At 31.7% G+C, this 12,758-nt stretch overlaps 1 protein-coding gene across 1 annotated transcript in view; it reads right to left on the bottom strand.

Annotated features, from left to right (window-relative positions):
* Positions 1-2,709: 2,709 nt before the first annotated feature.
* Positions 2,710-12,758, bottom strand: part of LOC123654626 (probable G-protein coupled receptor 158) — an 84,575-nt gene continuing 74,526 nt past the window's right edge. Inside the window, exons 8-12 of the mRNA XM_045590524.1 lie at positions 11,245-11,459; positions 10,865-11,003; positions 4,136-4,241; positions 3,673-3,816; positions 2,710-3,318 (exon numbers count right to left, since the gene is read on the bottom strand). Coding sequence (XP_045446480.1) covers positions 2,710-3,318; positions 3,673-3,816; positions 4,136-4,241; positions 10,865-11,003; positions 11,245-11,459 — 1,213 coding nt within the window. The remainder of the gene's footprint in view (positions 3,319-3,672; positions 3,817-4,135; positions 4,242-10,864; positions 11,004-11,244; positions 11,460-12,758) is intronic.

The following is a 12,758-nucleotide window of genomic DNA, read 5'->3' on the forward strand; positions in this document are numbered from 1 at the left end:
ACGTCCGCTTGAAGCGGAATTTATACGTCAAGATTTTTATTAAAATAACACAAAACTCGATATAATGGGCCACTATAATCAGATTCTGTTATACTCTCATGAAAGCCTCTGCGAAGATTTAATTTGAAACATATTTGAAATCACAATCGCCTGTATTTTGTTTGATCATTTTTTTATACGAGCGTCAAAACCAAATTCTGCAACTTATTGTTTAGAATACGATTGTGGTAAATGTTTGTGTGTGTCGTTAAAAATACTAGAGTACCGGCGTCGTGTATATGTGTTCAGTTATTATTAAAAGTATATATATATCTGTTTTAATAATTATCTACAGTTTCAGAAATTGCGTATAATTCTCAGAATAGAATTTTTTCGATTCAGTTATCGTCCTAGTGGAGTTTTAATTTCGATCAATTTAATTTATTGATTGGTAGGTTTAAAGGCTTTCAGTTGTGTCAGTGAGCGCGATTGATTCCGCCAATGTTGATTGGAGAAGACACGGTAAATTTAATTAAAAAATGTTTCTTTTTGTTTGATATGTTGGAAACCATATCTCGTATCGCCATCTTTTGCGGAATTTACGAAATATTGATATGACTTAATACTACTATGAAACAGATAATAATGAATAGAGTAATTATTATATATAAGCTTATTAAAATTTTAATCTATTCTAATGTTTCTTTTAAAATACGACATTTATGGAATCCACAAAATTTTATAAAATATTCGATGAAACTGTTAAAAAATAATAAAATATAATTTTATTTGATGTTTTGTACATTGATTTATAAAAACAAAAATCAACTATATTACGTGTAAAGTTATTGCTATAATTACAATAAAAAATATTTCATGCCCATAAAACATATTTAAAATAATAATTCACAACAATATTGTAGTAAAAAAATTATGATAATTAATTTTTTTTTTAATTGGAATATCTTTGGTTTTATTAAACTCGTTATGTAAATATAAAAAATAATATAGCATGTTTTCAATTACATTCATATATATATATATATATATATATATATACTTGCTTAAAATGCAACTATCATGTAAAACAATTATGGAAAAGGAAATAATATTTTTGATATAAAATTTTGACCGCTTTAATAACTGTTGAGGCAGAAGAAAAATATAGAATAATATCCTACCATTTAAAATAACACGAGCTTAATAAATAAGTTATAAATACTCGACAATGTAATTCTTATAAAAATCACAAATAAAATGAATATTCAAACAAATATACACGAAAAATTGAGCACCAGTAGTTTAATACGAATTAATTTTAAAAACTTTTTAATAATCTAACGTTATAAGTAATTATCTATCTATATGTATATATATATCTTAACATATTATTAGATCTACATCTTACCATATTTACATACAATCAAAAAACAGACAATCGTGTTTTGAAAGAGATAGTAAAAAAAACTTACTATAAAATCAAATTAAGGTATCTCGAAAAAACTTACTCATATGAGTCTGTAATATTTCCAACAGATTCCTTGACTATTATGCGGCGAAACAAAGACATTCCTTTTCTTATTCTTCCGTAGTTCATTTTCATGGTAACTGCAATTTTCTTGCCAACTTACCGTTTAATTTCTAAAGAATTCTGCAGTCATGTCATAGTTAGGGATGTTAAAAATGATGAAGCGTACAATTTAAATCTGTTTTATCTTCAAAATATTTGACTTTAAAATTAAAATACTTCCTATAATATTTGACTGTGGGACAAAAGAAAAATTTCTAAAGTGATATTACATTAATATTATTCGCGGTAAACTCGAGACGGCGTATATTAAATTATTAAATTTATTACTATAATTTAAGTCTATGTATTATTATTATTATTAACATACAACGAGTAAAATATTAATAATGAATAAAGCTAACAACCAAATAACTCATTATATAACATTTTATTTTTGGAAATTTAATACGTGTTATTTCTTATTCGTTACTTCAAATTGATTTCTTTTTAAAATGTTATATTACTCAATTTATCGTACAAGACATACTTAATATTTATATAGAAAAAGATAATTGAACTAAGGAACCAATACTTACAAAATCATATCGTATAATTTGATCGGACACTTCAAGTACAACACAAAGTTAACTGAAATCTGAAAATAAAAATAACAGCTATCGTTATCGTTAGAAGATGAACTCGAAGTGAAAATAACTTCTGACTAACTATGCCTATTTACATCGCAAGTTTTATGAAATATTTGCAGGAAGTAGCTTTGATATGCATTTTTAGAACTATAGAACTCCTTAGCGAGATATTTAGACTAGATTAAAAACTATGAATCACAGTACAGACTAGCATTTACAGGATTTTAATGCTGGAACAGATAAGATGATTTTCGAATTTTTAGCAACGTTTAGATGATATTTCATAAAGTTTATTAAATTTAAAAATCAACTTATTAGCAGAGGCTATTGTTGTCAAGAAAATTATGCCATACTAGGCTAATGAAATATTTCGTTACTATGTAATAAGACATTTTACAAACTAATTTGTCAGAAATTGTCATAACATTGATTGCAGGAAATTTTTAAACCTTCTTTTACAAGTTTAATGCAAAATACATTGACGATATAGAATAAATATTTACACAGGTAACATACCATCGAAATCGTTCCAGCGTTGAATACAATGGAATGTAAGTACAGTCTTTGGTATTTTTAAACTGTCACTTCTTCAGTAAAACGACTTTTGTCATCTAAATTTATAACGATAGCATGAGTCCTTGCGTGCCCTGACCTCACACCTCTTATTGTCTCGGTACTACTTGGACTGGATCGAATTTCACTCCTATCACTTTTGATACCGTTTCTTGCTGTCATATCTGGAGGACGAATATCACTACAACCTGCTTCACCGGATATTTTGAAAACACCGTTTTGTTTCTCATCTTTTGTTTCTTCAACTGTATCCGTTTTACGTTTCGGTGAATCTGTTGTGACGTCTGTTTGGCTTTGTTCTGCGTTACTATTTTCTACGCTTTTGGTTGGTGTGAAATTTTTCTGTCTATATGCTGGAGGGGCTTCAAAAGGTAGATCTCTGCCACTGCTACTAGATTCCTCTCCAGGCGTTACAGTGCACATAAGTCGGCCAGCGACTGCGCTGAATACAGTGTTCAGTTTTAGTGGGGCGGATTCAGTAACTCCTGGTTTTCTTTCGTGCGGTGTTGCTGCATCTTGCATGGCAACTATGATCTTGGCTAGATGAGCACCTGATCCGCAACGCTCTCTTAGTTTCTCTAACTGATTGCATATCTTTTTGAACTCCTCCTATGGAATAAGACACCATTAGTGAAATTTAAAACAAGAAAATTTAGAACTTTATGATAATATGACAAAAGAAACGTTTAAAAAAAACGTTTAGACTAGCCCGTTGGCGCAGTTTGTAGTGACCCTGATTTCTGCTCCGGGGGTTGGTGGTTCGATTCCCAACCCGAGTCTGGGTGTAATATATTTTTTTATATAATAATATAAAAAAATGTAGCTATACCACAGTCGGCTGTTACCTATAACACAAGCATTAAGTTGCTTACTTTAGGAACAGACGACCGTGTGTGTGTTAGTGTGATATTTATTTATTTATTTATTTATGTATAAAAGGACAAAATAAACCCATTTCCTTACCTCTAAGTCTCTTTCAGTCATATTATCACAGAAGCGAGTACTGCGGTTAGTAGTCATGGTGTAAGTGGACTCAGCAGGCCTAGACCTGAACTTGCCTGTTTTTTCTCTATCATCTTTACCATGACCTCTAAACACCATATACGCCTGTCATAACATGAAAATAAAATATTTTTAGCAAGGCTTTGATATGGTGAAATGTGTTTCACCATATAAATATTAATTTGTGAATTATATCATAAAACTGAATAAAATGGACATCAAAAAGGTTATTTTAAGAGTCAAATATTTATCACGCTTCACATAAGTCGTAAGTTCTGATCCTATAATTATTTACTAGTAGGAGTTTACTAATTTGACAACCAGTTTCTTCATGATTAAAATGTAAGTTAACGGGCATTATGAATTATTATATAACATAGCTTTTGATTGTTAGTTGGATACTTTTAGGGAATACATTACTCACCTTACTACCGAAGATAAAACAAAGAAGGAGTGTAACAGTTAGTTGTGTGTGGCAGAAGAATATTATGTACAGAAGATCTGGGTTAGCTGGCGATTGAAGAAATAACCTGCAAGAGAACAAATAAATAAAATTTCTATTTTTATTGATTGGTAATCTATATTTACAATATAATTTATCACTTATCATCACTTCAGCCTAATACAGTCCACTGCTGGACATAGGTCTCGACAAGCTCGCACCAAAAATGGCGTGAACTCTTCAGAGTTCACACCACGCTGGGCAGGCCGGTTGGTGACCGCAGGGCTGTCTTTGTCGCACCGAAGACGCTACTGCCCATCTTCGGCCTGTGGATTTCAAAGCTAGCAGTTGGATGGTTATCCCGCCATCGGTCGGCTTTTTAAGTTCCAAGGTGGTAGCGGTACTGTATTACCCCTTAGTCGATTTTTACAACATCGACGGGAAGAGAGGGGGTGGCTATATTTTTACTGCCGTAACCACACAGTTTACAATATAATTAACTATAAAACTAGTAAAATATTCATACTATAGTCAGAAGGTTGTTGTTATCGGTTTTTCTAATACGCAAATTCGATCGACGGGTGCAATGTAAAAAAAATTAACTACAATTTTGAGATTTTTTTTATTGCAGTAACGAACTTAAATTTTATTTGAAATTGTCAAAATGGGAACACTTTTTCCTATTATGCGCTCTCCTGAAAAGTAGCTGTTTTGTATATAACTCTTTTTACTTTGCACCCGTCGATATAGGATTAAAAAAATCGGAAAAGTAAATGTTCACTCTTAATAAATAATCAATACTGAACCCGTATAACATATAAAACAAATAATAAAGCTTAAAAACTGTAAAAATTTCAACCGTATTCTATTTTGTATAATAGATAGAGAAACTTTTCTGATAGCTAGCGTTGCAAGTTCAAGCCTTATAAAACACGGAAGAGAGTCTCGATTTCCAAGATTATAAACTAATATAATTAATGCTAAGTAAGAATTATGCCAATTGAATATGCCAAAATTTCGAAGTCTTGGACGGATACCAGTTAAATAATATTTTAAGGATTTTAATTTCGTTCGATGTCTAAATTAACTTAAACGAAATTTCAGCTAATTAAAAATTAACTGTTATTTTGTTAAATTAAACGAAAATATAGAGCTGTAAAGTGAGCCTGGAAAGCGTTAATTGGTAATTAAAACAGGTCTTAATTAATAGTGCGCAATAACAGGGTTTGGTTTATTATTTTCAAGTGAAATTTACGCTAATGTACGTATTATTAATTTTTTTTCGAGTGCCGCTTCATTTCGTTGTTAAATTAATTCGTATTTTAAGACAGATGTTGGAGAATGAGCTGAATAGTGACGCTGAAGATTGGTAAATTAAATATGTTTATGTTTACACACACACAACACATACACGCACTCAAACACACACAACACTTACACTTAGATTTGATTTTAAAGTTTAAAATGTAAAATGTAAGTGTCTTAGTCATCCGTAAGGAAGGTAGCGAGTCATTCCCAATACAAGTGTCACTGACTACTTACTGGGAAGACTCGGCGATGCATTGTGAAAGAGTTAATAGAAGTAAATTTTTATTTTATTATGTTTAATTTTTTTTATCAGACTGCGGTGAAGAAGCGTTTCTTACGAGCGTTTCTTTCTTGCCTATATTTAACATTTGAATTAGTTGTTTTAACATTTTACGAAAGTGAATTTATTTTCATATTGTCTGTTTTTCCTTTTAAAAAGTTTTAGTATGGTTATTGTCAGCATAATTTAGGTCTTTAGATATTCACTTGGTTACCTTAAGTTATTCTTCCGACCTCGTTAGTAAGACTTTGAAGTTTAATCTCTATTACAAACAATAAAGATGAGCAATGAAATTGCTTTAAAACAAAGCACGCCGACCGGAAAGTAATCGGCCTGCTGTTGATAGGTGGATCAAGATTTACAATTTTTAATATTGATCTGTTAAAGGTGTATTATTTTACATAAAATCAGGCTATTATAATGATTGTCAGTTTGACAATGATTAGTTTTTACATCGAATGATTAAAAAACGTGTCATTATGTCACTACATCCTAGATCCCTATTTCTTTCTGACGTCAGACATACGACAATTCCAATATATTAAGGGTTTTTTTAAGTCCGTAAATAATATTTTAATATGATTACAATAGCTTTTCATTGACGTAAATAACTTACGTTTAATTTACAAATTATTTCGACATAGTCAACTGAATGCCATTAAACGAATAATTGATTTTGGTACACATAAATTTGATAATTAATTTTGGTAAAATTTAATCTCATTTACTTAGGCGTAATAACGTTGTAGTTTGTCATGAACAATGAGGAAGACCTGGAAGTGCCATTCCATAACGAATAGGAAGATCTTATATTTTAGCGTGTGAAAATTAGATGGTTTTTGGACTGTACTAAAAATATAATCCACCATATAGAGATCTTTATAATACAAATTCCTTTTTTTTACACAATTTTTTCATTTATTCATTATTTATTTTTAACGCTTGCACGTAAAGAGATGTCTTTCGACCAAAAAATGTCTTAAAGAGGACAAAAATTTTGAGCATCTTTTGGATCACTTGGCATATAATTTATATACTACTACTACTATTATATTAGTGCTGTGTGGCTACGGCACTAAAGAATTTAGCCACCCCCTCTCTTCCCGTGGGTGTCGTAAGAGGCGACTAAGGGATAACAAGGTTCCACAACCACCTTGGAACTTAAGAAGCCGACCGATGGCGGGATAACCATCCAACTGCTGGCTTTGAAATACACAGGCCGAAGACGGGCAGCAGCGTCTTCGGTGCGACAAAGCCAGTACTGCGGTCACCAACCCGCCTGCCCAGCGTGGTGACTATGGGCAAAACACATGAGTTCACGTTATTTTTGGCGTAAACTTGTGGGAGGCTTATGTCCAGCAGTGGACTGTATAGGCTGTAATGATGTAATGACTACTATTATACGTACTATTAGACGTACTATTGATACTTTTACTTATTTTTACTAGTTTTTAAAAGTAAGGTTTATATGTTTAACAGTACCTAATAAAGATCCTTGCGGTATGCCATACAATCAGTAAAGGATTATTATACAGTTTACAAACCACATATAAAAGGCTGCAATTTAAACTATCCAACACTAAAACAGTTGCAAAACATTACAAACTTCGAGTATGACATAATAACAACGTAGAATGTTTAGTGTTTCACTTGTCTAGATAAATTTATAACTTTCGCAATGCCTGCCTTTAGGGTCCAAAGTTAGAGCATTCGGTTTGTTATATTTTCTTGATGTTTTAAATTGTTCTTGTAAACTATGTCTGTAGAATGTCTTTGTCTGTAATCTAATTTCAACATAACAGCATAAAGCTGTCAGTGTCGGAGAATTTCTCTGTTCTGAAGTTAACAGACTATTGTAAAAGACGCACGCCGATAGTAAAACAAATAGTTTATGTAGCACAAAATGGCATGGGCAACTAAGAGCTCGTGGATGTTGTAAAATATATTTAAAAAAATATCTAATTTCGACTTGATACATTATTTTGTGTTCTAAAGAAAAAAGATACAAATATTATAACGCGCTTTCACGCCAAAACATCATTTCATCAGCAGATGAAATTTAAATAAAATTTGGTAAAAAGATAGTCTAGATCCTGAAAAAGGATATAGGTTAATTTTTAATCCGAAAAAGGGGTGTAAAGTGTTGTAATATGGGGGTGAAAAGTGTTATGGAAGTATCTTCATTTTTAAAGTTAGAATGAATAAATCACTCCAGCCTATTGCAGTCCACTGCTGGACATAGGCCTCCATAAATTTGCGCCAAAAAATGGGTGAAGTCATGCATGTTGCCCATAGTCACCACACTGGGCAGGCGGATTGGTGACTGCAGGGCTCTGGAAGTAGGCCTCCCCTAATTTTTGCCAGGGCTGGCTTTGTCGCACTTAGACGCTGCTGCCCGTCTTCAGCATGTGTGTTTCAAAGCCAGCGGTTAGATGGTTATCCCGCTATCGGTCGGCTTCTTAAGTTCCAAGGTGGTAGTGGAACCTTGTTATCCCTAAGTCGCCTCTTACGAGAGAGGGGATGGCTATATTCTTTGGTGCCGTAGCCACACAGCACAAATGAATAAATATAACATTGAAAGTTTGTAAAAGTTTTACTTTCAGGGGTGTAAAATAACAGTAGCGAATAGAGGATAAAAGTTTGTATGGAAATATAAGGTTTATGTGAATTATAACATATTATATTATTGTTTTATAAGTTTGCGACAAGAGACAAAATTCTGATGAGCTATTCTGATATCCCAAAAAAACAAAAATACATCCAAAAAATGCTGTCCAAAGTGAATAGCCCACGCGGAAAAAGTCGCGGGCACAGCTAGTAAGGAAATAGGTATAAAATAGCAATAATAATATTGAAGGTGCAAATGTAAATAAGTGCTCGTAATATATGAATAATAACTGTTTTATTCCAAAAAAACAGGTTAAATCAGATCAAAATCTTCCATTTGGTATGAAAATAGCATGAATTTCTATTTGGTGTGTAATGGTATAGTTTTGTATAAGATTTTAGAAAAAAAAAATAATGTTGGTTAAATAGTACAAACAAAAGTATTTGTACATGTTTGAGATGTCCATGGGCGATGGTAACCGTTTAACAGCAGATGGCTTCGTCGCTCGTTTACTCCCATTGTTATTTAAAAAAAAAAAACTGTTGAAAAAGTCGTTGAGTACAGAAATATAAAATAAATAAAGATATACAAAAAAAAACTGACAGTCATGTTTATTTCTACTTCGTCTTCAAGCTCTCAGCCATGTCACAGAATGACAAATAAACACATGGAAGGACAGAAATCTTTTACGTACTGGATTCTAAATTCATGCAAGATGATAATATAAAAAAATATAAATAATATATTAAAAAAAAAAACAGTTAATATTTTTTTTTAAAGAATAATTGCGGAGTTACTTGACGGTTCTTCTAGGCAGAATCTGTATTCAAAACCGGTGGTAGCTCCAATTTTATATATAATTTAATTATTTTAATATGTAAAAGGACGAGCTGAAGGTCTTTTTGAAGCATATTTGAATTAAGTCATGTTTGATTTTCATTTCGATAAAAACAATATATGAAAGATTTGATAATAACGAACCAAGGATAATTAAAACGAGCTTTCGCTTTTCTCTAATTATACTTTGGGATATTTTGGTAGACATAAATTAAGTACCGCGTCCAAATTGAAATTCACGAGGGCCGTAAAATTGTCAGTGCCTTTACAAATCCGGTGTTTAAGCTTTGCCTTCATGAGTGCTTGTAGATTTACGTGAAGAGCAATTTTTGACATTTACGTAAAGAGCAATTTTACCTTTTCGCTAAGTCAACACGAAATACATAAAAAGGTCATATTGAACATCTGAACTTTATTTTTCTTGTCTATAGCGATTCTTAATATTAATATAGCTGAAGAGTTGGAAATGGCCACACTTTTCGCGTAAATACAAAACAATTCTTTCATAAAGCAGGAAAGAATAGGGACGAGTAGGGACTCATAAGAGACAAATTTCATTCCCAAAAAGTTATTTGAGCACATGTTCAAAATCCGAGACATTTAATTTTTCTGGTGTTATAATATTGAAAAAATTACAGTTAACAATTATATTTGCGAATGACTCATTTGTTCATCGTTTCGAAAGGAAAATCGTCAAGGTGTCTTACGTTTTAATAATATAATTATTCGTTTGATTGATTGATTTAATGGCTTCAGAATTATACTCGCTCATTTATATAAATTTAAAACCAGTTGGATTGAGTACCTCATATTTTTAAACGACTAAAGAAGGAGGTTCTATATTCGACTGTATTTTTTAAAAGTGTTTTGTGTTAAGTGTTAACTATCTGTTAACTCACCTCATTTTACTGGGTGGAACAATCTTTTTTTAAACGAAAAGTGGTGCTTGTCATGTGATCCCATTCCAATTTAAACGAGATTTGACAAGTGCTTTTTGAGTTTTTTCTAATAATGCGTATTTACTTGAGTATTTTTTCGTCTACCTACGTTGTATTACTGGTCCACGTAATTGAAATCGGTTCGTTTTTATTTACGAGCAAACAAAATTATAATACTTTAATTGAAAGCAGTTATAAAATGCACGTATTATTTCTAGAATTCGTACAGTTTTTTAAGCGTCAAGAATTTGATTGTAAATATGTCGATTTTTCTTTCTAAGTTTTGCTATGTCATTTTCGTACTTGTTATACAAGATAGTTTCTGAATGAAATAAATATTTAATATGTATATTTTTTAGCAACAAAACAAAAGAAAACAGTTTAGTTTTCTTAAAATGCGTAAAGTTATAGAAATATCTAGACTAGCCCGTTGGCGCAGTTTGTAGTGACCCTGCTTTCTGCTCCGAGGGTTGTGGGTTCGATTCCCACCCCGAGTCTGGGTGTAATATAAATATTTGTTTATATATTTATATATGTATTATTTATAAGTATATTTATCGAAAAAAAAAATATGTAGCTATATACCAGTCGGCTGTTACCTATAACACAAGCATTAAGTTGCTTACTTTAGGAACAGACGACCGTGTGTGTATTGTGTAGATATTTATTATTTATTATTATTTATATCAACATTTTTACTTTACAAATTAGTAATGATATATTTTGCATGAGCTACTCACATAGAAATATTAAGGAAGACAGACAGAAGAAACTCGTTATAAATCGCCATAGATATGAACCGGCTCTCGTTGAACTCCGAGGGCGCCTTCCGCACCATAATGCACAGCCTGATGCCCCACATGAGGAAGATTACTTCCACTGGAAATAAAGTATCACTTTAATACACATTTACGAAACACATAACTAGGAACTATAACAGGGCTGATACAATTCAATTCTGCTAAATCGTATAGTCATAAACTACAAATGTAGTTGAACAGTAGTAGGAACTGGAGCTAGAATTAAGTCGCTAAATAATAAATATACGGTGAGTTATATAAACGTTTTAATATATTTTATAATCATTTAAATATGAAAAAAAAACTATGTATTTACTTACAAGTTGTGAAGGAGTGGTCCCACCAATCAGTATTGCACAAATACGCCTTCAAATCTTCTCTCGTCCTGCCAACTATGACAGCTGGTGGTGCGACCAGCGTCCTTATCGAGAGCAAAACGCAGGCAACCCCGACTATGATCCCGATGCGTTTCAGGAGGTACATGTCTGATATTTTGACTGCTTTCGCTGATCGAACTTGGAAGATGACTGATATTCTGTCGACAAAAGTCTAATTAAAGCCTTACTTTATTTCCACAATGCTCTAATATAATTAAAGATTTTTTCTTTGGAACGAAGTTCCTGATGGCGCGTTGCGGAGGGGTACCATAGCCGGCAAAAAAACGTCCGTGACCTCAGCAAAAAGCGTAAGATTTTTATGTACAGTCTATGTATGATGACTATACAGTATCTAATGTATAGTCTACATGATGATTGTTATTATTATTACAGTTTGATATTATTATTATATCATGCTATAATTATTATATATTTTTAGAAACCATTGTAAATAAAATAACGGTGAAGATAAATTTAGAAGTAGTTCTTTTGATTTTTATCGATGAAAAATTCATAATAAAAAATTTATACCCAAATAATTATTTCCTTTGTACCTCGAATAGAACTTGAAATTAATATTTTATAGTAAGGAACTTCGTTCCTATCTGGTGTCCCACGACACCAAATGTTTTTTTTTTGTTTTTGTAATTAAAAAGGATTTGTATTCCAAAAAAAAAAAAAAAAAGATTATGTGACTCTAAATACAAGCTTTTATTTACAGTTAGAAAAAAAATTATCTTTGTATTACGGTACAAGCTTTTAATTTACAGATTTATTCAACTACGTGGGAGTATCCTCATATTTTGATAACCAAAAAGCAATTAGAAATTTATCAAATAAAATAGAACTAATATGGACCTCTCTTAAGTGATATAACTAATTGGGTTTGCCAATAAAACCTACATTCGTAATAATATATGACTTAGTTAATATTCCCCACTTTATCTTTGTCCGTGAGAAGAAGTTATTTAAAAGTGAACCATTTTATTGCTTGCGAGGACATTTCTTTTTCATTAAGTTATTTATCTTCTTAATGACTGTAATTAATGGTATTTAATTTTTTTTATACAATTAGGTTGGCAAACGAGCGTACGGCTTATCACCTGATGGTAAGCAGTTACCGTGGCTTATATACTGTCACACGTTGCTGACCCTACTCGTAATCCCTCCAGGAGCTCTAGTCACCTTACTCACCACAGGAACACAACACTGCTTGAAAGCAGTATTATTTAGCTGTGATCTTTTCTGTAAGATCGAGGTACTTTCCCAGTCGTTCTGCTCAAGATTTCGAGCAGGACATTTCTTGCTGTGCACTATCTCAGTTATTTTTTAAATAACACTTAAAATTAATAAAAAAGATAAGACATAGATTACAATTTGTTAACTAACTAACTTTTTTAAAACTAGTACTGGCGCTCGATGTTCTGATTTTGATGATAATTATTATTTAAAACTTC

This window comes from Melitaea cinxia, chromosome 1 (assembly GCF_905220565.1).
Source record: "Melitaea cinxia chromosome 1, ilMelCinx1.1, whole genome shotgun sequence".
NCBI classification, from domain to species: domain Eukaryota; kingdom Metazoa; phylum Arthropoda; class Insecta; order Lepidoptera; family Nymphalidae; genus Melitaea; species Melitaea cinxia.